General features: G+C 41.5%; 1 protein-coding gene and 1 long non-coding RNA gene across 4 annotated transcripts in view; one reads left to right on the top strand and one right to left on the bottom strand.

Moving 5' to 3' along the window:
• Positions 1-533: 533 nt before the first annotated feature.
• LOC129039192 (uncharacterized) lies at positions 534-20827 on the top strand. Its single transcript, XR_008503280.2, has 3 exons — positions 534-753; positions 2947-3028; positions 17574-20827. It is a non-coding gene; the product is annotated as an uncharacterized LOC129039192 (long non-coding RNA).
• Positions 1442-23881, bottom strand: part of TXLNB (taxilin beta) — a 53411-nt gene continuing 30971 nt past the window's right edge. For all 3 annotated transcript variants that reach the window (XM_054492697.2, XM_063666659.1, XM_054492696.2), the window contains exons 6-10: positions 22668-22787; positions 17909-17983; positions 10246-10338; positions 5972-6067; positions 1442-4695 (exon numbers count right to left, since the gene is read on the bottom strand). In XM_054492697.2, coding sequence (XP_054348672.2) covers positions 3907-4695; positions 5972-6067; positions 10246-10338; positions 17909-17983; positions 22668-22787 — 1173 coding nt within the window. In that variant the 3' untranslated portion in view covers positions 1442-3906. The remainder of the gene's footprint in view (positions 4696-5971; positions 6068-10245; positions 10339-17908; positions 17984-22667; positions 22788-23881) is intronic.

Below are 23881 nucleotides of genomic sequence, written 5' to 3' on the forward strand. Positions count from 1 at the left end.
TTGAGAAAAATCTTCATTATTATCACATGAAAGCTTCTGTTCCAACAGAGTGCCCTCATGGATGATAACCTTAATTTTCAAGTTCTAAAATTCAGAAATGGAAATTATTTAAACCTTGTGAAAATTGAACCCTTATGCCCCACTTGCCTGTGAAACCCTCCTCGCCACTTTATGATGAGAATGAACTTCGGAGGCCAGAGTCCTTATTTTCATTTCACATCTTCCATTAGCAAATTCTTTACATTTTAAATTATTTTACTTTCCCAAATACTGGATTTAACTACTGGTTAGAGGAGAATGGGCTGGGAAAATTGTCCTGAAACCATCTGCCTCTCCTGTTTCTTGTTGGTCTTATTGAAAAGCAGCATCAGTTTTACAACGAACACATGTTACTTTTATAATCTCAAAAAAGGGGGTATTTAAAACGTGTACATCAATACCAGGCCAAAAGGAGCAAAATCAACCTTACAGGCAGGTCTTACCTTTTCTCCCTTTTTAGCTCACAGTCCTCTTCTCACAGCATGCTAGGAAATGTGGTGTTTGAGAAGCCCCTCCCAGGTCAGTGTGGACTGAGAGAGGGAGAAGAATCAAAACGCAGAGCAGCTGGGCCTCTTTGACTCTTGTTCGATGAAATTCTTGGAGCAGTCAGGAAGTCTGGAGAGAGGAAAAGTGCATCGGCACCTTCTACGCTTCCTCCCTTCCTCCAGGAGGACGCACAGCAGAGAAGCCTGTGGAAATGTGGTCTCGTGGGAGGTTGGTACTGAGAAACATATCAGCTGGGTGAGCACTGTCCACCAGCACTGCAGGGCCAGGCAGAGGAGTCTGGGTTTTGTTTTCTTATTAGCCCTGGGCACTCCGTTTCCAGTGCTTCTCTCTTGTAGGCCTCAGTGACATTTTTTCTTTTTTTGAGACAGGGTCTCACTCTGTCACCCAGGCTGGAGTACAGTGGCATGATCATGGCTCACTGCAGCCCCAACCTTCCAGGCTCAAGCGATCCTCCTGCCTCAGCTTCCCAAGTGGCTGGGACCAGAGGCGTGTGCCACTATGTCTGGCTAATTTTTTAAAAAATTTTTTTGTAGAGATGGGGGTTTTACTATGTTGCCCAGGCTGGTCTTGAACTCCCGGGCTCAAGTGATCCTCCCACCTTAGTTTCCAAAGTGCTGGGATTATAGGCGTGAGCCACCATGCCTGGCCTCCGTGATTTTTAATTGTAGCCTCATTGTTATTTCTCCCTCCCTTTCTCTCTCTGTCTGTCACACACACACACACCAATGTCTTCAAAGTGTCGACTACACGTAATTCTATTTAGTGACCAAAAACTTAATTAACTACAGAATAAAATCATAATTTTCATTAGGTATTGTTGAAACATAGAAGTAACAAAAATAAAAATAAAAATAAAATTGGTCAAAGTTAAAAAAATAAAATGAGTACTAGAGAATTTGGGAAGAGAAGTACCTTTTTAATAGATATATAAATTATAGTTATTTAATTTAGAAAACAATAACTTTAGTGTTTCTAGAAAGTAGATGGCATTTCTAAAAAATAGTTACATACACTTGATAAAGAACAGATATTCATTCTGAATTTAGAACTTTATGAGTTATTGTTATAATTAGTAAGGCTAAATTTTAACACAAAGGACTATAATAAAACATTCTTTGAATATTAAAATAATTCCCCCAAAACCTATATTAAGCTTTACAAATTTCAGGCAAGTCATTCCATCTGAAACTCTGTCCAAGATATACATGGCTGTGAGTAATGTGTTTCTGTGAAAGTCTTTTGGATGAAAATAATGAACTTTGGGTTTTAGAATATTTGATTTACTGCCTTTGGGTTCCTCTCCTGCCTGTTTCTCTTGCTAAACATTCAGACTGAGACTTTACTATGACTAATCTTACTCCATTCTTGGACGTTCTGCCTCTGCAGTGGGGAAGGAGACCCTCCTGGATTATGGTGAATATTTAGCTCTGAATCAAATGAATGTTTAAATCTCTAAGACTTGCAGTAATGTTGAATTTGGCTGGATACCCTGTGGTTATAATATTTTAAGCCTTTAAAAATATACAGATTCTCAAATAGCGACAAGCTTTTTTCCTGATTTTTTTTCCTGCCTAGCAACTTTGTTATTATCCTCACTGTCTACTTCAAACAAACTGTATGCAGTTTACAATTCTTGTAGCATATGGTTGCTGCCTACAAGCACTTTGTGTGCCTTGGCAAACAGCCACATGCAACATTGAAGAATGGTTTCCTGGATGAGTACTAGAGAATTTTGTTTCTATCCATTTTTCTACTTGAGTTCAACTTTTAAAATAGGGTTGGGTTTGACATTGTTTCTTTCTTCCCTTCTCCCTCCTTCCTTTCTTCCTTCCCTTTCCTCTCTCTCCCTCTCTTCTTTCCTGTTTCATTGTTGCAGCTATCCTTTACCCTAGGTAATTTATGTTGTCTGTAGCATTAGAGGTTCTCATCAAGCAATGTTAATGTAATACTCATGTTGAGAACCCCAAGTGTTTCTAGCTTTTGCCTTCTCCTGAATCCTCACCTATATTTCAAATCATTTTGATTAAAATCCATTGGTTTTTTGTTTTGTACTTCTGGCCTAAAGAGAAATCCTCATGGCAGAAAACGTGTTGGTTTGTAAGCCTCATCACTGATATTGAGACCCAGTGTAGATTTCTGTTTTGGAAAAACAATAGGTTTATTTAGCATTAATTGTGATGAGGGCTGGGTGTAATTTCCTGCTGCAAAGGAGAAATTGGGAAGGAAGGAGCAGAAGCTTTTAGAATATAGACTGGGTCTGACAGCAAGAGATGAATATTCTGTCTTGAGACATTGGTAGTGCAAGAGGCAGGGGATCAAAGCACAGCCCCTTCTTAGTGTGAGGTCCCTTAACCCCTCAATCCCTAGCTCCCTTTCCCACTTCCAACCCTTTCCTTGCAGGAAGCCTGGAATGGGATGCCCTGGCACATGAGGGGGTGGCAAAGCAATGGGCTGAGAAGTGTAGGAGAAGCAGCTGCAAGAGGTGAGCTTGTGTTTCTCTTTTCTGTTTTGGGCCCCTTGTGGCCATCTTTGTGTCCATGCTGTCTGCACAGATTGCAGTCTAACTGCTTTTCTGCCATTTGATCAACTGGTTGAATTCATTTATCTACCACTGGGTTACTTATTTTTGCCCAACATAATGATAGCCTAAATACTTATAGTCCGAACTCTCTTTGGATTTATAGAGCATTAGTCAACCATAGTCCCAAGTGCAAATAAGAGATCAGTTTTTTGACTAGCATCTAAATATTCTGCATTGAGAAAAATGCATTAAGGGGTAAGAGAAATGTATGTGTAATAATGCATTTATATATACATATAAATAGATACGTGCATATATGTATATAAACACATATTCACACATCTATACATGCGTGTATATATACATATAAATACACACATACATATATAGTATGTATATGTATAGTTTAAATGTAACCTGGGCATCCATAAATTACTATGGAACTTATTAAACTATATATCCAAATAAGCAGAACATCCCATTTTCAGTATTTATATATTGCAGTGGAAGTCTTTAAATATCAAATCTTACTGGTGATTAACAAATTTAAGTATTATCTTAACAGAAAAGTAATATAAATTTGCTATCTGTATGTTTTGTTGCCCTTTGGGAAAATTATACTGTCAACCAGTGTTAAATAGAAAAACCTTCAAATCAGTTATAAATTGACAACAAATAGCAAAGTCTGAATGAATGTGTTCTGCCTAACATTAAAAAATGTCTTGATCCTAATTCTCTTCCATTTGACATCTTTAGCCCTTAATGCCTTTTTCGGAAGACAATCTGTTATGCTGAATATGCAAAGAGGCAGGAAGAGGCCTCTGAAGGCACAGTGAGGCTTAGTCGACGCCTTCCAGATTGGTGTCAGCCACGTTGCGCGGCTGGGGCCCAGCTGAGGCCCCTACCGGCAGTTCCTCTGCTGCTGCTCGTGGGGGTTCCCTACTGGGCTCGCATGCAGGCACCGTGGCTGCAACGTGCTCTTCTGCTGTGCTTGCTGGAGCAGGCACATCTGCCTCCATCTCCTGTAGGGAGGCCTCGGTGGGAGCCTGTGGGGCCTGACTGGAAGCTTCTGCCTGTGGCTTCCAGGACTGCTGATCAGCCTGTGCTCCAACAGGGAGACCCTCACATTGGGTTTCTGCTCCCAACCTGACAGGAGAATTACTAGCCTTGGAGGGAGGTTCAGCCTCACTGCCTCCTTCGGCTTCAGCCTGAGGAGTTAGGGGAGGCAGGGGACTCTCTGAATCCCGTGAAGGAATCAGAGGGGGTTTCTCTGGCTCCTTGAGAGTGGTGTCACCGCTCTCCTGAGAACTGCTGATTTCGGGTTGGGTTTCTTTGGACTGGTGCGGGGTTGACTCTGGATGATGAATTATCATGAAGGCTGTGGCCAGATTTTTCACAGCGGTTTGGACACTATTAACCTCCTCTGCGTCAATCTCTTGATCCACAGAGACGTTTGACTCTGGCTCTTCATCGGAGGTGTGCTGACTTTGGTCATCCTTTTCAGATATTTTTGCGTCTCTGATTTTTTTGTAGAGTTCGTTTCTCTCTTCTTGTAAAGCACGGCAGAGGTTCTCTAGCCTCCCAATTTTCATCACGAAGCACTCATATTCTTTAGCTCTCAGTGCTTTCTGTGATGTGAAAACACACGCACATACACACACAGATGAAATTACATAAGCAAAATGTCCAGGATGGTCTCTGGAAACAAGCAAAACTATTTGTCCCAGAATTTGTCTACTAGGCTCTGGGACCTGGCCACAGAGTAGGGGCTGAACAGACGCTTGGTCATGGATATCACTTCCTTTTTTTTTTTTTTCTTTTTTTGTCATTGTGTACTAGACTGGTAGATTTTTAATCACCATAGCCTGTTCATTAGGAAAGAAAGATGGTCAGGCTTCCTTCTGCTTTGGTCCATAGCCTCTCAAATCTTATGGATGAATTTTCTGTTTCTGAGACTTGGAAGGTAGAAGCAAGACTTGAAAGATAAATGAGATGGATTGGGACTTGGGTTTCAGCAGTGCCTTCCGTATCTATTCTATGAATAAACGGCTATGTGCTAATCCCGGCAGCCATTTGATTTATGTTGATGAGTAATATCTCTTTGGAATTGGTTGCAATTTGAGAAGAACTGTTAGAACAGTAATTATAACCATAGAAATTCACCATATACTAATTCATGATGCTGGCTGCTCAAACTGTTCAATTTCTTCCTCTAGAAATGTCTATTTGTGCATGAAAATGTTCCTAATTATCTCACTCCTTCACCTCACCTCTGAGCTACTCTGTCCCTTTGAGACCTTTTTTTCCCCACTCGTTATACATGGAGAGACCTTCACCTGTAAGTCCTACCTCTCAGGTCAGGGGCCATGTATCTTTGCCTTTGGACTCTCAAAACTTACTTGGAGCCTGGCATGAGATCAGTGTTTAAATGTCTATTGGAGGAATTAAAAAGATATCTCCATATCTGTTTATATTAGAAAATAGCACATGCACTGGATGCTTGGGCTGGTGTCTTCTCGCAGTATGTTCAAATCAACTAATTAATTTTTTCAGCACCTGTTATGTGTCAGACACTGGGGAAATTTAAAGTAAAATAAGACACTCATCCTACCTTTAAGGAATTCACAGCCCTTAAAGGGGACAGCTGCCCTGGGTACAGCTATTGAATCAACAGGTAAGCATGTGACTTAGGGTCACAAAACTCTTTGTGAGTCTGGACCTGATTCTAAATGACCTTTGCTCTTATTATACTTATTACAATTTAAAATGTCACATCCTGCCACCCCAAATTCAACTCTTTTTCACACATAACCATTTGTACTATTACCAGGTTATAATTGTATCGTAAGTCTGAATGTTTTGACTAGACAGAGGGGATTAAAGCTAAGGGAGAAACTTCCTCACCTCTTCAATCATGTCCAACAGAGCTTTGTTACAGTTCTCAAATCGGGCTTTCCACGTGGCTGTGTCCTTTTCCAGCTTCTTCATTTTCTTAGTTGTCTACAGAAATTAGAGTGAGTGTGTGTTAATCTTGAAAAGTTAATATATCAAGGAAGCTATTAGCTCCTTATGTGAGACCAGGAGAAGCCCTTTTGTTACCAGATGCTGAAGCAAACAAATGTTCAATATCAAGAATGAAGATTGCAGCAGAGTCATGATTTATTTCTGAGCAATCTAGGGCAGTGGTGAGCAAACTTATTTGCACCTGAGCCAATTCAAGAAATGGGAAATGACTTAGGGGCACATGGTTTTGTCACTGCTTTTTCTTTCATTTAAAAGAAGAATATCTTTATGGAGTTCCATGAACAAGCCTGTAATTTAGGGTATTTACTGTATTGAATGGAAGACTATCACAGTGGGAAAGCTGGCATGGCCTTTTTAGCCATTAAAATGAAGACATTTATGCAGCCAAAAAACACATGAAAAAATGCTCACCATCACTGGCCATCAGAGAAATGCAAATCAAAACCACAATGAGATACCATCTCACACCAGTTAGAATGGCAATCATTAAAAAGTCAGGAAACAACAGGTGCTGGAGAGGATGTGGAGAAATAGGAACACTTTTACACTGTTGGTGGGACTGTAAACTAGTTCAACCCTTGTGGAAGTCAGTGTGGCGATTCCTCAGGGATCTAGAACTAGAAATTCCATTTGACCCAGCCATCCCATTACTGGGTATATACCCAAAGGACTATAAATCATGCTGCTATAAAGACACACGCACACGTATGTTTATTGCGGCATTATTCACAATAGCAAAGACTTGGAACCAACCCAAATGTCCAACAATGATAGACTGGATTAAGAAAATGTGGCACATATACACCATGGAATACTATGCAGCCATAAAAAATGATGAGTTCATGTCCTTTGTAGGGACATGGATGAAATTGGAAATCATCATTCTCAGTAAACTATCGCAAGAACAAAAAACCAAACACCGCATATTCTCACTCGTAGGTGGGAATTGAACAATGAGAACACATGGACACAGGAAGGAGAACATCACACTTCGGGGACTGTTGTGGGGTGGGGGGGAGGGAGGAGGGATAGCATTGGGAGATATACCTAATGCTAGATGACGAGTTGGTGGGTGCAGAGCACCAGCATGGCACATGTATACATATGTAACTTACCTGCACATTGTGCACATGTACCATAGAGCCTAAAGTATAATAACAATAATAATAATAATAATGATAATAATAATGATTAATTAAAAAAAATAAAATGTTGATAATATCTGGGCACATCTGGGAAGTAGCTGCACAAAAGCAGTCTCTGTATTTTCTGGGTCTTTACATTTATAAAGGTCTTTACCTTTATACAATTAAAGAGTGGGTCTTTACATTGACACAAGTAAAGAGTGGGTCTTTACACTGACACAAGTAAAGAGTGGGTCTTTACACTGACACAAGTAAAGAGTGGGTCTTTACACTGACACAAGTGAAGAGTGGGTCTTTACACTGACACAAGTAAAGAGTGGGTCTTTACACTGATACAATTAAAGAGTGGGTCTTTACATTTATGGAGGTAGAGTTCACAAAATGTGATTACATGCATTATTTGTTTCATCCTTGAAACAGTCCCACAAGGAAGGTTCTATTTTCACCCCCATTTTATAAATGGGGAAACCGAAGTTCGGAGAGGTAGAGTAATATTTAGGTGAATTAACAGAATAGCGGGGCTGCCATTCTTTTATTTCATTTATGAAGCATATAGAATGTCTGGTGGTCACCAGGCCCTGGGCTGGGTGCGAGGAAGTAAGAAGTGAATAAAATGCAGCCTGTCTTTTTCGAACCTGAGGCTACTCACATTCTTGTTTGTAGGATCTCTTCTTTGGTTGGATGAAGTAGAGAACGAGGCATGTACTCAGGTGCAGTTTTCCTGGATGAAACATAGCTGGGCACTCGCTGCTTGGTGCCAAGCTGCCTGAAGCTGGGTACCCACAGAGGCCAGAGGCTGGGCCCGAGACTGTCAGCCCCTGGCTCTATAGACAAGCTAGGTTTTAAATTTTGATCATATTTTAATTTAGTTTGGAGTTTGTAAACTTCTTTGTTTTCTTCTTTTTTGTTGTTGTTGTTTGTTTGTTTTTCACTCTTTTGCCCAGGCTGGAGTGCAATGGCGTGGTCTCGGCTCACTGCAGACTCTGCCTCCCGAGTTCAAGAGATTCTCCTGCCTCAGCCTCCTGAGTAGCTAGGATTACAGGCGCCTGCCACCACACCCGGCTAATTTTTTGTATTTTCAGTAGAAATAGGGTTTCACCATGTTGGCCAGGCGGTCTTGAACTCCTGACCTCAAGTGATCCACTCGACTTAGCCTCCCAAAATGCTGGGATTGCAGGCATGAGCCACTGCGCCCAGCCAGTTGTTTGTAAACTTTAAGGTCATCAATCTTTTTAAGAATGTTGTGAAAGCTATGGGACCACACTTCACAAAAATGTGCATATGTGCATCATTTTTTTTTTGTAATTTCTAGACAGTTCTCAGGTCAACTACTAACGTCCATAAATGGACCCAAGATTAAGAACTCCTGATTTAATATTTATTCCACTCTTAAAACTACATAATTTTGAAAAACATTTTTTCTGTTCTAATTTATTCCAATCTTAAAATGCTAGAATTTCAAAAAAAAATTAAGAAAATGGATAGTTCCATTCTGAAGTGGGAGAACTATAACATTTAACAAATGTCAATCTTCTTCAGGTTGCTCATTGTAAAATTTATTATAATATTTTAAAAATATATTTTAAGAGGATGTTTTCTACACTTCAAAACCATTAATGCCAATCCCTGTTCGGAAACACAGTTCTGATGGCTGATTTTGTATTGGGAAGACACTGAACAAGCTTTAAACATTACATTGAATTATAATACTGGCACCTTATATTTGAAAAATACGCGTAAAAAGTTAAAATCCCTTCCAAAATGTATTAATTTAACTTCACAATCTTGTGAGTTAGGCAGGGAAAGTAGTATCTGCATAGATTTAAAAAATTAGAGGCCAGGCATGGTGGCTCATGCCAGTAATCCCAGCACTTTGAGAGGCCGCGGTGGGTGGATCACATGAGGTCAGGAGTTCGAGACCAGCCTGACCAACACGGTGAAACCCCATCTTTACTAAAAATATAAAATTAACCGGACATGGTGGTGCATGCCTGTAATCCCAGCTACTCGGGAGGCTGAGGCAAGGAGAATTGCTTGAACCCGGAAGGCAGAGGTTGCAGTGAGCCAAGATCACACCATTGCACTCCAGCCTGGGCAACAAGAGCGAAATTCCATCTCCAAAAAAAAAAAAAATTAGATTCACGAAGTTAAGTGAATTGATGAGTAAGACCACTTGATGAGTAAGAACACACCAGAATTCAATTCAAGCTTTCATCTTCTCATTCAAGGCTCTGTCAGTTATATTACATTACATAAGTTAAATTCTCTTCTAAGAAGGTTTTTATAAGGTGGTATTTCCTATTCTAACATTCTACTTTTGTATATTTATATAAAAGTTTTTTGGTTTTTTGTGTTTTTGTTTTGAGACAGAGTCTCGCTCTGTTGCCCAGGCTGGAGTGCAGTGGCGTGATCTCACTCGCTGCAACCTCCACCTCCCAGGTTCAAGCGATTCTCTTGCCTCAACCTCCTGAGTAGCTGGGACGACAGGCGCATGCCACCACGCCTGGCTAATTTTTGTGTTTTTAGTAGAGACGGGGTTTTAGCATCTTGGCCAGGCTGGTCTCGAAGTCCTGACCTTGTGATCCACACGCCTCGGCCTCCCAAAGTGCTGGGATTACAGGCGTGAGCCACCGCGTCTGGCCAAAAGTTTTTTTTTTTTTTTTTTTTTTAATTCTTAGAAGGTTGTATTTTGACTTCAGTATATACACCATAATGTTAAATTGCTAGCTCTGGTCTTTTTTTTTTTTTTGTAAGTTATCCATGGGTTAGAAAAAGAACTATTCTTCTCAGAGTGAAAATGTAACCTAGAATTTTTGGACTCCGCTAAGATTAATTCACTAGATACTTACCAATTAAAAAATACAGCCCAAACCTCATTCCTACCTATAAACATTTCATTACTTCGTGAAATGCACCAAAATATCTTAGTGAGAGAAAAAGGAAACCAAAGGAAATTTGCCTGTCAAAATAGAAAATGTCAATATTTTGTTGGTGATAAGCAATACTCACTTTGTCCATTTCCTGTTTGAACGTGGCAAACACCTCGTTGCTTTTAGTTAGTGTGCTCTGGAATTCTTCAAACCTTCCTGAGTAGAGAGTGAGCTGTAAACAGAGGAAAGAGTGGATCTTTCAGAATACTTCCAGAAGAAAACATGTCATTGTTCATTATTTAAAGGAATTCTCAATATAGTATTAGTAATATGTTTAATTATTTTATTTACTACAAGATTAACCTAGGCCAGTGAGCATGATTGAAATGCTTCTTTAAAGAAAAATGGAAAAATAGTCCGGACGCAGTGGCTTACGGCTGTAATGCCAGCACTTTGGGAGGCCAAGGCAGATGGATCACCTGAGGTCAAGAGTTTGAGACCAGGAGAATGGCGTGAACCCGGGAGGCGGAGCTTGCAGTGAGCAGATATCGTGCCACTGCACTCCAGCCTGGGCGACAGAGCGAGACTCCGTCTCAAAAAAAAAAAAAGTTTGAGACCATTCTGGCCAACATGGTGAAACCCCGTCTCTACTAAAATACAAAAATTAGCCGGGCATGGTGGTGGGCACCTGTAATCCCAGCTACTTGGGATGCTGAGGCAGGAGAATCGCTTGAACCCAGGACGCAGGGGTTGCAATGAGCCGAGATCACGCCATTGCACTCCATCCTGGGCAACAAGAGCAAAACTCTGTCTCCAAAAAAAAAAAATAAGAAAATATGTTATTTCATTATATTAAAACTTTTATCAACATTTATTGAGTACTATGTGCATGGACTGTATGTACAAAAGTATTTAACACATGGATCTGCATTTGAGGGACCTGCACTTCTAATGGGAAGACCATCTCGAAGACAACTTGACTATGGGACAATGGCTACAAAGTCAAGTCAGTTAAGGACAGTGGTTGATCGGAGAAGGTGAGCGTGGCAGGTGATCATGTGAGCCACATGTTTATGGAGAAGGTGAACCTGGAACTTGGTCTTGAAGGAAGAAAAAATAGACAAATGAAAAGACGTGATAAAGGAAATGTGGGCTGGACACGGACAAGGGCCATTGCCATGATGCAGGTTGTACACTACTCTAGGCAGTTGCCATTTCTGTTTCAGACATCAGAGTTTTGTATGTTTATGAATACATCATTCTAGCCAATAGCAGTTAAATGTCCCTTTTTATCAAAATCAGTTTATTACATCAGTTTTCCACAGATGGAAGTAATGAGTCTTGAAAAAGAGATGCCTTTTTCTAATTTGCAGAGAAGCATTGTATGGATTAGCATTTGCCAAGTGTGTGGCTCACCATAGAGACATAGCGAAGAGCATTTGTATCGCCAAGTCCTTAATTCCAGTGCTTGCATTCGGGGTGGAAATGGGGCAACACAGGGAATGAAAGTGTGTAAATACTTGATCGTTAATGACAGTGATTAATAAAATCTTGTCTTTGAAAATAATATTAGGGTAGCATGTTTTGAATGAGAGAGGATTTAGTATGGATGATTCGGATTGGTCAAGCCTCAATTTTCAAATGAATCTTTGGTACTCTTGAGTGTCCAGAATAGTCCCAAGTCTTCAAATGGGTATAACATTTTCATACAACATATTTTTTTGTATGAAGAAGCAGACTTGCAGCATCCATCAATAAACAAGGGCCCTGGCTGCACTGGATAGACCAGGAAGGCTGGGTTATCAGCTGGAAGGAAGGCACCGACCGGTGTTATCAGTGAGACTGTCTTTTTTAAAGTACAGAAAGCACCCTGAATGAAAGCTAGCAGATTGGAGAGTTTCCAGTCTTGGGGTGTGGGTGTGAGAGGGAGTATGTATGAGTCAACCCCTAGAGCCCAGAAAATTGCTTATCTAGAATGGGTTTTCCTCAATAATTTGGAGTAGTAGAGATTTTACTGCAGTAGACAGCAATAACATAAATCATTTCGGTAGAATACAGATTATCCAAAGAAAAGCCAAATGACAGCTGATCATCATTTTGAAATCTCTCATTAGTACTGTGAGGATGTGACAGAACCGAAATTTGTTTCTCATGATTCCTTGACACACAGATTAAAGAAGACAGAGTAAAGGGGCATCAAGGAATTCATGGCCAAGAAGGGGCTCTAGGGTTTTACACAGAGACACACACACTCTCTCTCACACACACACTCTCTCTCTCATACACACACACACATGCATGGTGCATAAGACAATATTCACTGTGGGTTTTTTTTCTTTCTTTTAAGAGACAGTCTGATTCTGTCACCCAGGCTGGAGTGCAATTGTGTGATCCTAGCTCACTGCAGCCTCAACCTCCTGGGCTTAAGGGATCCTCCTGCATCAGCCTCCAGAGTTGCTAGGACTACAGGCACATGCCACCATGGCAGTCCTTCTGCCTCAACATCCCAAAGTGTTGGGATTACAGGCATGAGCCACTGTACCCAGCCAATCATGTGCAATGCACTCTGACCTATTCTGTTCAACTGTGTTTTTCTTTCTTTTTTTTTTTTTTTTCTCCAAAATACTGGCTGGAATCCACTGTTGGCCAGAATTAATTTCAGGGCCCACAAATGGGTCAGACCTCTTGGTCTGAGACACTGTGCCCTGGGTTAGCTCTTGGGGACTGGCTACCTATCCTGTACATCATCCATTGGCCTAGGGTGGGAACAACTACCCCCAGCAGATCCTGGTCACCTTCTATCACAAAATCTTTTCATTTGTATTCTCAACCCAGCCTCTTTTGTTAGCTTTTTTCCTTAATTTCTCCCCATTCTTTTTCCAACTTATCAGTAACTCTAGCAGAGTTACATAGAGGCCACAGACACTGTGGTCTCCTGAGCTGGTCCTCCCGATCCCTCTTGCAGCCCTGTAGTTGCAGGCTGCAGACAGACAGGGCAGGAGTGAGCACATGTCTGGTCCATCTCACAGATGCAGCCTTGTTGGAATCAGCAAGAACAACCACCCCCAGGACTTCAGCCTCAACATGAGCTAACAGGCATTAAAAGCCCTCAGGTTTGATTGTCTTCACTTAACTGGGTAAGGCTGTCACCATGTCTTACTTTTCCATGTGTACCTGTTATAGTTTTTCATCATGTCTCAAAGTAAAGGCTTTAAAAAAGAAAAAGGCAGAATGTTCTTTGTGGTGTATTAATTGGGAAGATTTTGTTTCCTTTTCTTATGTTTTCTTGTTGCTGGCTCATGAGCGTGGAGAAGACAGACACACCCAGAGTTCTGAGAAGTAATGTCTTGATTCATCACCAGCTCTTCTGTGCTTTTTCTAGTTATGGTTTTCATTTTTGCCTTCTATTAAAAAAATTAATTGTAGTAAAATACACATAACACAAAAGTTACCATCCTAACCATTTTTAAGCATATAGTTCAGAATTGCTAAGTATATTTCCAGTGTGGTGCAACCAATCTCCAGAACTTTTTCCATCTTGCAAAATGGAAACTTTATACACATTAAACAACAATTCCCTATTTCTTCCTTCCAGTGACCAGTCTAACGTTTTGCTTTTCTTCCTATTTGACCTGTCTGGTGGCAAAAACTGTGGATTTCTCAGATAACTCTAACACTCTCCTACTTACTAAATGTTTGTGCTTCTTGTTTACTAAATGGATATTTGTTTGGTAGCGTCTTCCCTCTCACTATCGTGCTGACAGGATACATGTTTGGTTTCATGTGTCATATTCCCAGTCTCACTTTGGTATTTCACAGAGCCAGGGAAGGACATCCAGAGGTCATGCACAGCATTTCCTCTGCCAGAGGCAGAAATAGAAACAAACTCTTCTATGATTAGAACAACAAAAATTGCCTCAATATTTCACTTTTAAATGGGCCAAGTGACAAACACAGTCTTTTCACTGAGCACCAAATTTTAATTACAGACATTCATACAGATGGGAAACAACTGTGTCCAGGAATCGTCTTGGTGAACTTGTGAGATTTGGTTTGGGAGTAAGTCCTATGACAAGAACAGGTGCAGCAGTGCTCTCCTCTCACCCTGTAGAGGTATGCGGAGGATTTCAGACTTTAAAGACTCTGATTACATGCTTTCCACAATTTACCCACTCATCTTTCCCCTTGGGTAGTATTTTGTGTCCACATCAGATATTGCTGACTTCCCACATCTGCTACTGTCTTCATCCTTGTTGATCCAATGAACACTCTATTTTGTAGTGACAATTGTATCCTATCGATCATCTCTGACATTTATTCTGTTGCCTTGGCTTGTATAATTGAAAGCCAGACATCGCTTTCCTAAGTGAGAAGCCTGCCCCCAATTGGCCAGCAGTTGTCTTATGACTGAAAAGTGACTTCTCTAGGAAAATAACACAATCTGTCCTTGATAATTCTGTTGCCCAGACCTTAGAAATGGGGCCTTGGCCTTGGCCTCCTGCTACTCCCACCCCTTTAAAGACAGTGTAAAACCAAAGGAAGTGTTGGAGTGTTATGCAAAAGAATCTGTGATAGAGTTTGTTTTCAAAGTTTAGAAGTTTTAGAAATATAATGTTGATACTTTTTAATGAGGAGCTTGTTTAAACATGGTTACACATAGGGATTCAGGACCTCTATTTTATTCTTGAGGCTTAAGTAATTATTGGAATTTCAAAGGTAACTTGGAGACAAAAAAGAAAGACAAAGGAGGGTTCTTGCAATTAGTGAGGCTGCCTGCACTGTGGAACACTGCGGGCAATGGAGAAGGCGGGGTCAACTTAGCTTAGGGCCACGCTTCTTCAGCTCTGGAAGTTCTCTATGCTCATGAACTACAGCCGAATAGCATCTTGAGATCATCTTTTCCAGCGGTTCTTCAACTTTTTTGCAACTTAAGACTCCTGTTGGGCCGGGCGCGGTGGCTCACGCCTGTAATCCCAGCACTTTGGGAGGCCGAGGTGGGCTGACCACGAGGCCAGGAGATCAAGACCATCCTGGCTAACACGGTGAAACCCTGTCTGTACTAAAAATACAAAAAATTAGCCGGGCATGGTGGCGGGTGCCTGCAGTCCCAGCTACTCGGGAGGCTGAGGCAGGAGAATGGCCTGAACCCGGGAGGTGGAGCTTGCAGTGAGCCGACATCATGCCACTGCACTCCAGCCTGGGCGACAGAGTGAGACTCCATCTCAAAAACAAACAAACAGAAAAAGACTCCTGTTGTTTCATATTTCCTTCTCATATTTCCATATTTCCTTATATGAAATCCTTACCTATGAAATAATACTATTAGTTCATACACTAATTAATAGTCAAGCAGAGATTTTTCTCTCTCTTATTGATGATTATATCGCCAAACCTAGAACCATGCCTAGCACTTAGTAGATGCTCAGTAAATATTGGTTGAATTAATTATGCTTATTTTGGGCCAGACACTGAGCAAAATGCTTTGCATGCATGATTTGAAAACCAACTACATATATTACATATGCATTAACTGATTTTCTTTTTAAAAACTTAAACATAGGCATAATTTCCATCCGCAGTTGCTGAGCAAGAAGTGAAGTAATACCAGACACAACTACATTTTAGATAGTAGCTGCTACCTTACGTGCTGATGTTTTGGAAACACTGAAAAGTCATAGGCCTCTCAGGGGTTGCAGGACTCCAGTCTGGGGTCATTGATTCATTATAGCATTTTCATTTTGCAGACAAGGAAATTTAGTTCCATAGAGGTTTAGGTGAGTTGCATAGGGTCACACAGCTTCTCGGTCAAAGAGCCAGGACTCTGACCCAGTGCCTGGACTCAGGGATGAATGAGGAACAACAGCGAATCTAGAACCCCTGGTTGATGGTTTTTTAAGTTTGAGGGGGTATAAGGGGGAAATTAGATCAAAAATTTAATATTTGTATTGTACAGGTCATTAAAGGCCTCGATTCTGATGCCAGCTGAGTGAATCACTCTGTAGCCCACAGTTTAACAATGTAATCTACTCTGCTCAAGTAAATTGTCTTCATTTTGCATGGAGGAGTAGAGATTGCATGTAGCAGATGATGTGAACAGTGTACAGCTTCAAGTATTATTTATTGTTCCCCTCAAGGCTCTGTGTGGTGAATGAGGCACAGATAGAATTAGAGGCCTTGGCTTGATTCCTTGAGGTCACACCCCCTTTCCTTCTGCTAGGCAGCCAGCAGTCAGCCACCCATCCTACACCATGATGTGATGAGTTCCGTGACTGCCTCGAGGATGATCTTGAGTTTGTAACTCTGGGCCCTTTGCTTCAGACACGTTATGGTTCTAACCTCTATGTATCTAGTGTACTAAGACAATTCTTCTTTATTATCAAGAGTAGTTCATGCCAGAGAAAATAATTTATTATTGCTTTGCTATATATACATTGCAGAAATATACTTTAAGAAGGCTAGATATGAAAATGTTCCCTGTATTTTTGTCTATGTAGTAGTATAATCTGTGATTTTAAATTTCTTATTTGCTTTTTTCTTTTACAATGAACACGATGTGTGTGTGTGTGTGTGTACAATGAACAAGTACTCAGCTGTCAGCATATAAACATTTGCAAATCTTAAATTAATGCTGCCCAACTTGGAAGGTTTCTGATTTCCTTGCCTTCGGTGAATTTCTCCCTGTGACCTCACAGTCTGTTTAGCACTTGGGTGTTTCCCAGGGCAGTGGAAGTCTGTGGCCTGTGGCAGGATGGTACTCCTGGAACCCACAGGGACCATTATTTAGGACAGGCAGAGCCCCAGGTAGGGGGAAGATGGGTAGGTCTGGCTTTCTTCCAGAGTCAGCTGTGGCATAAATATCCAGAATGGTCCCCCCTTTTTTTGAGTCTGAAATAGGAACCCCCAGAGTCTAATAGAAGCACATAAAAGTTGCCACACAGCCAAATCAAAATGGTTCCTGACTTGCCTGCCACTTCTATCCATTCACCACTGACAAGGCCAACCTCTGGGCATAAAAACTTGAGTGGTGACTATTTTTCTCATTTTCTTTTCTTTTCTTTCTTTTTTTTTTTTTTTAATTGAGATGGAGTCTCACTCTGTCGCCCAGGCTGGAGTACAGTGGTGAGATCTCGGCTCACTGCAGCCTCCGCCTCCTGAGTTCCAGTGATTCTCCTGCCTCAGCCTCCTGGGTGGCTGGGATTACAGGCACATGCTACCACGCCTGGCTAATGTTTGTATTTTTTTAATAGAGACAGGGTTTCACCATGTTGGCCAGGCTGGTCTCGAACTCCTGACCTCAGGAGATCCGCCCACCTGGGCCTCCCAAAGTGCTGACGTTACAGGCGTGAGCCACCGTGCCCGGCCTCATTTTCTTTTTATGATAAATAATATCAAAACATGAGGACATTTTAAGAATCGCCAGTCATAGATGGTGCATCTGAGCAGTTTGTTTTCTTCTTACCTTAACAGGGCAATGAGAGGCGAAACACAGTGGAAATAAGAAGCGCTAGATGGGAATCTGGACACTGGCTGACTCTGTTGACCATTGTACTGTCATTCATTGTCTGTCAACAAACCTTTGACTGGATGTTGCTGGCGCAGAACGTTTCTTTTTCATAGATATAATATTGTGCTTTTATTTTTACTTAAAAATACGAATAAATGTGAAGTTGTTATTCATTTCCAACTCCCATTCCCCCATCCCCTGCCACATAGGAGGACTTCTGCTGCCCACCTTTGGCCCCAGCCTTTTTATCTGGGGGCAGTGAGGACAGCATCCCCATGCCTCGTCCACCTGGCCTCACCTGAGCCTGCAGGACTGTCTCTTGCTCCTTCAGCACTTTCGCCTGAAGTTTCCACTCTGCCGCCTGGTTCAGCAACTATGAGAAGAGAGAGTGTGTGTGTAAAGATGGTCAGATTTGCCTTTTAGATTACTATTTGGCTGTAATTTGTCTACAAAACTTAACAACCTGCTCATTAACCTCCTTGAATAATTTTTTGGAACTTTGAAAAGAATCTAAGAAAGCTTAAAAAACCAGGCCCAGCATGGTGGCTCATGCCTATAATCCCAGCACGTTGGGAGGCTGAGCTGGGAGGATTGCTGGAGGCCAGGAGTTTGAGAACAGCCTGGGCTACATAGGGAGACCTTGTCACTGAAAAAAAAAAAATACAAAAATTAGTCAGGGGTGGTGGTGCATGCCCGCAGTCCCAGCAACTCGAGAGGCTGAGGCAGGAGGATCACTTGAGCCCAGGAATCCCAGGTTGCAATGAGCTATGATGGCACTGCTGCACTCTAGCCTGGGCAACAGAGCGAGACTCCATTTCTAAAAAAATAAAGGAAGAAAAAGAAAGCTAAGAAAATAATTGGTCTAAAAAAGTTGGATTCTCAACTATAAACTAGTGGTTTTAATAATAAAAAAAAAAGTCTCCAGCTCAAGTATGAATAACAAAAAATTCAACTTCCCACCACATTCTGGAACCTTCTCTAGCAATCCTGGCCAACAATCATTCAGCCTCTGCTGGAACCTCTCCAGAACATCCCCACTTGGTGCACTTTTGTCAGCAACTGTTTCTTTTCCTTTTTTCTTTTTTTTCTTTGAGACGGAGTTTCTCTTTTGTCGCCCAGGCTGGAATGCAGTGGTGTGACCTCAGCTCCCTGCAACCTCCGCCTCCTGGGTTCAAGCAATTCTCCTGCCTCAGCCTTCTCAGTAACTGGAATTACAGATACCTGCCACCACGCCCAGCTAATTTTTGTTTTTTAGTAGAGACGGGGTTTTACTATGTTGGCCAGGCTGGCCTCCAACTCCTGACCTCGTGATCTGCCCGCCTCGGCCTCCCAAAGTGCTGGGATCATGGGCGTGAGCCGCCACGCCCGGCCAACAACTGTTTCTTTAGAGTACACCCAGAATCATTCTCCTAGACCACTGTTCTCCACCATAGCACATGTGATACAATAAGAAATATGTATGTCCTTGGTCTTTGTCCCTGATTCCTGACACAGAGCTTCTAACATGCATCAGAATCTCCTACGGAACATATTAAAATGCAGATGCCTCTCAGATAATATGATTTAGGAAGTAAAGAGTGTGACTGAATCCTGTGCTTAAAGAAAATACCCAAAATGGATATCGGTGGCCTATGGATTACATTTTGAGAAATATGGGTTAGAAGTTCGAACTATTGGTCTAAATCCTGGCCCCTGAGAGCTGATGGGTTAAATTGGAAAGGTGATTTGGGCATACAATGACACATTCATATATAAGCTTGTAATTTTAACTTAAGATGAATGTCTATCAATTTTGAGGTAAGGCTGTGGTCTTTGTTTTGGGTATGGATCTTCTGATTAGAGTTCAGAGGGTTTTTTGTTTAGTTTTTATTATTATTTTTAAAAATCACATCCACAGTGTGCCATATAAGATTTCTAGGTTGTTAGGCTTGTGTGTGTGTGTGTGTGTGTGTTTAGCAATAGTGCTAGAACCTAAAAATACTTATGAAGCAGCTTGTCTGGATAATTCTCTAGAGTTTTCCACTTCCCCCCAGTCTTTTATAGCTACTCATATCTAGTTTGATGGTTGTTTTTTGCCATTTGCTTGCATTTGTTCTTTCAAAGCACTAAGCATAATTTGCACAAACAGTTTTTTGTTTTCATACTTATATTTCATCAGTTTATGTAACATCCTGTTGATTTACACAAAAGCAAGTGCAATTGGAAAGAAAAGGTTTGTGCAAAGAGCTGATTCTTGGTAAGCTCCACCTTATTAAACTGGGGCAAATTTTGTAGCCCTTCCAGAGAGTGGCTTGGTAGACCTGCAAGTCAGCATGCTGTGGGCTTCGGTCAGTGCGTTTTACAGAGAGAATAGTGAACACAGAGATCAATCTGGCTAGTCAGTCTGGAGGCTATCAATTAAGAAGTTTCTCCTGTATTTGAAGATAAGCTGATTAAAATTTCCTACTTTTAGTTTATCCCTATTGTAAAAAAAGTCCATGAGGTCTATGTATTACTTATATAATCAGAACCAAAAAAACTAACAATAAAATCATTATTTTTAAAAACTGGAGAGCTTCTTTCTCCTCATCTAAGTTTGTCTTTTTCCCATGACCCAACCTCTCCATTTGTAAAATGGGTTGCATTTGTTCCTCTATGCCTCCCAGGGTGCAATGACGATTGATTCTCATAGAAGTGCAACCAACTGGTCCTATGAGAGGACTGGGGCAGCTGTGGAATAGAAGCCCTACAGTGTCCCCTCTGGCCATCTGAGGGGAGTGGTGGCACTGTGCCTGCTTATTGTGAGCTGGCTATGCAGCTTTGTTGTGATGGGTGACCCCCAACCTCGAGGGAGGCTGGTGGCTGCCTATTCTGCCTGGATGACTTGATATCTCATCGCTTCCAAAATGAGGTGCCCGAGCTGCAACCCAGGTAGGTGGCTAGCTTGGAAGAACTGAGATGAGCTCCCTCTCTTTGACTCAAATCTGTTTTGCTGAACCAAAACAGGTGCTAGTTTCTTGCTAAGGCTGGGTCGTCTCAAACCTGCTCTCCAATGTCTCTCATGTGCATCTTTGTCTAGTTCTTTCTCTTTCATGTCTCGTGTTATATAGCAAAGTACCGATATCCTGTGGGAAGCATATTTTACCCAAGAGGGTAATTACACCAATGGTGGAATTTCTATTCTCTTGGATTGTGAATAATAATTGAACGTTTTATTCTTTGCTTTCAGAGCTAGATTGTAGATAGATTTCATAAATTAATCTTTTTCTTAAGAGAACATGGACTTCTGATTTGAAATTATCCAATGTCCACCAGATTATGTTGCCCAAAATTTGTCTTTTTGTTGCCATGTTTGAAAAATTATTTTAAAATTACTATTCTAATCAATTGAATTGATTCTGGTCTGATTTTAGGTAAATGAAGAGCTCAAGATCAAAATGTGAAATGGCCAAATTTGAATAATTGGTCCATGGACCATGTTTTACCTCTCTCTCACCCCAGCAACAGATACATGCGTCAACTCATACCTCTGAAACACACATCTGAGTGTGATGCACCGTCACAGAGAGTGTGGGCTTTGGGAACAGACGCACATAAGATCAAAACACATCTTGCTCAGTCAGCAGCGTGCGACCTTAACAAGTTGCGTATCTTCTTGGAGCCTCAATTCTCTCATCTGTAGAATGACCCTACAGCTTTTTGGGGAGTGCTTGGGGTTAATGAGATATCAATAAACACCGCCACTCAGTTTCCTCAACCCAAAACTTAAGAGTCATCCTTGACTTTCTCCTTTTCTCTTTGTCACCAGCTTCAGGTCTGTAGCACTGTCTGTTGATTTCACATTGAAAACAACTTTCATCCATCTCCACCCCTCTTCTCTGCTGCCATATCCCTAAACCAAGTCATCGTCATATTTCATCTGATTGCTATAGTAACCTCCTGTCTTCTTGCTCTCTTGTCCCTCTGCAGTCTATTTTCCATCCAGGAGCCAAATTAATCTTAGAAAATGCAGAGCAGATCATGCCATCACTTGCTTTGCAGAAGCACCCAGTACTTTCCCATTGTATTTAGAATGAAATCCAAATGACTTTTTAAGCCCAACAAAGAAAGCTACACAGTTCGGCCCCTGCTTACCTCTCCAACTTCATTTTGAACCTCTCCCCCATCCTCTTGCTTCCCTGACCTTTTCCTGTTTCTGGAGCACACCAAACTGGTTCCAGCATTAGGGCGTTTGTTGCTGCTGCAGATGCTGCAGACAATGCTCCAAGTGGCAGCTCCTCATCAGGCAGGGCTTAGCTCAAGCATTCTCCCCTCCAGGAGGACTTCCTGGTCACTCAATCTAAAGTACATCCCCTTCTTTGGCCCCTTCTCAGTTTCTCCTTACTTCCTTAATAGTGGTGATTATTGTCTGAAATGACCCTTCCTTGTTTGCTTGTCTATTGCCTGTCTCTTTCCAGTTAGACACTAATCTCCATAGTGGGAGATGCCCCTTCTCTGTCTTGTTCACAGCTATGTCCCAGCACCTAACACGGTGCTTAGTAGATAACAGGCACTTGAAAAATATGTGTGGAATGGCTGAATATTTTATGTAGAAAGTAGTGTAGACACAGTGCCTCAGACTGGGCTGGCTAATTTAGTTCTCCATAGAAGCTGGGGCTCTTTCTCCATCAGTCTAGTGCTCTTTGACCATTATAAAAACAACTTGTGTCCAGGCGCGATGGTTCATACCTGTAATCCCAGCACTTTGGGAGGCCGAGGAAGGCGGATCACCTGAGGTCAGGAGTTTAAGACCAGCCTGGCCAACATGGTGAAACCCCGTCTCTACTAAAAATACAAAAAAAGTAGCCTGGCGTGGTGGTGGGCACCTGTAATCCCAGCTACTCGGGAGGCAGGAGAATCACTGGAATCCTGGAGGCCGAGGTTGCAGTGAGCCGAGATCGCGCCACTGCATTTCAGCCTGAATGACAGAGCGAGACTATGTCTCAAATAAATAAATGAATAAATACAAAACAACTTGCTCCGAGTGTCTCTGACACTGAGGTAGACCAGATATGCATAACGACTAAAATGATAAATACATATTCCTTTTCTCGTTTGTGTCGCTCCTCTGCTTCCTTCATCATTTCTTGGGCCTGCTCAAGCTTTGCATCCACCAGCTTCTGCTGCAGTTCTCTGTGTTTAAATATTTTGTCCAGATGCTAAGAAAAATAAAGTATACGTAGAAAGCTTGGTTTATTATTGGTGCTTAAAAATGCAAAGTAAAATAATTCACATTAATACACATTCTCCAGGTTTTAAGATTTAAAAGAAGAGAGGGATAAATGCATTGGCATCACTTACAGCTTTATACTAAAGCTGTAAATTGGTGAACCCCTCCCCCCGACTTTGCACCACACACACAAAGCTAGCTATAAAAGGTAGAGGCACCAGAGTTCAGCAGTGTCAACGCCAAAAGATCCATACAATATTTTTCTACATTTGGTAATTATTAGATATGATGCTATTTATTATGCTAGACAGCACAGACAATAATGTATCAGCATACAATATACAGGGGCTACAGTTGTATCATTTGGTATTTTGGCTCTTTCTGTGAATATAAAACCACTTTTAATTGCAACATTTGTGCAATTTATCATGATGAATTCTCTGCATTCTTGCCTCTGGCGTTGTGAGAAAGCCTTGGGGTGCCAGCATGTGGTCCGAGGTCTCAGAGTGAGGCCTGAGTCCCCCTGAATTCTACTCTGTTGCTCTGGTGGGGATGACAAGGCCAAGGGTCATAGAGAAATTGATTCGGAAATGTGCAGAGCTCGCCACACCTTTTGACCTCTGGACTAGTTTGGTGAAGAGAAACTTCCAACTCTACCTCAGGATGGATAAATTCCTGGTCACTGGGAGGTCCAGTCAGAAACAGGACATGGAATTCTACCCTTGGGCTTTACTTAGAACCAGTCCCAGGAATATACAACTAGTATAGCAGCCCATTCCCATCTGAGATCTCTCTGAAGAATATGGACATTTTCCTTTCATTCCTTCCTTTCTTCTTTAGTCTGAACCTCCATTCTGGAGCGGGATTGATCCTCGTGACGAGATAAAATGGTAGCATGGCATTTTGGCTTTCTGTGAGGAGTTTCTTGATTTACCTAACCACCGCGACCATATGCTGTTGGCTCAGTTTTGTGCTTGATAAAATCTTAGTATGTTGCCAACAGAGCCGCTTTGACTATGTTATGTTACATTTTAAAGCAGAGATTTAAAATTTGGGTGGGATAGGGAAAGGAATATGATGTAT

This window comes from Pongo pygmaeus, chromosome 5, assembly GCF_028885625.2.
Source record: "Pongo pygmaeus isolate AG05252 chromosome 5, NHGRI_mPonPyg2-v2.0_pri, whole genome shotgun sequence".
Taxonomy (NCBI): Eukaryota; Metazoa; Chordata; class Mammalia; order Primates; family Hominidae; genus Pongo; species Pongo pygmaeus.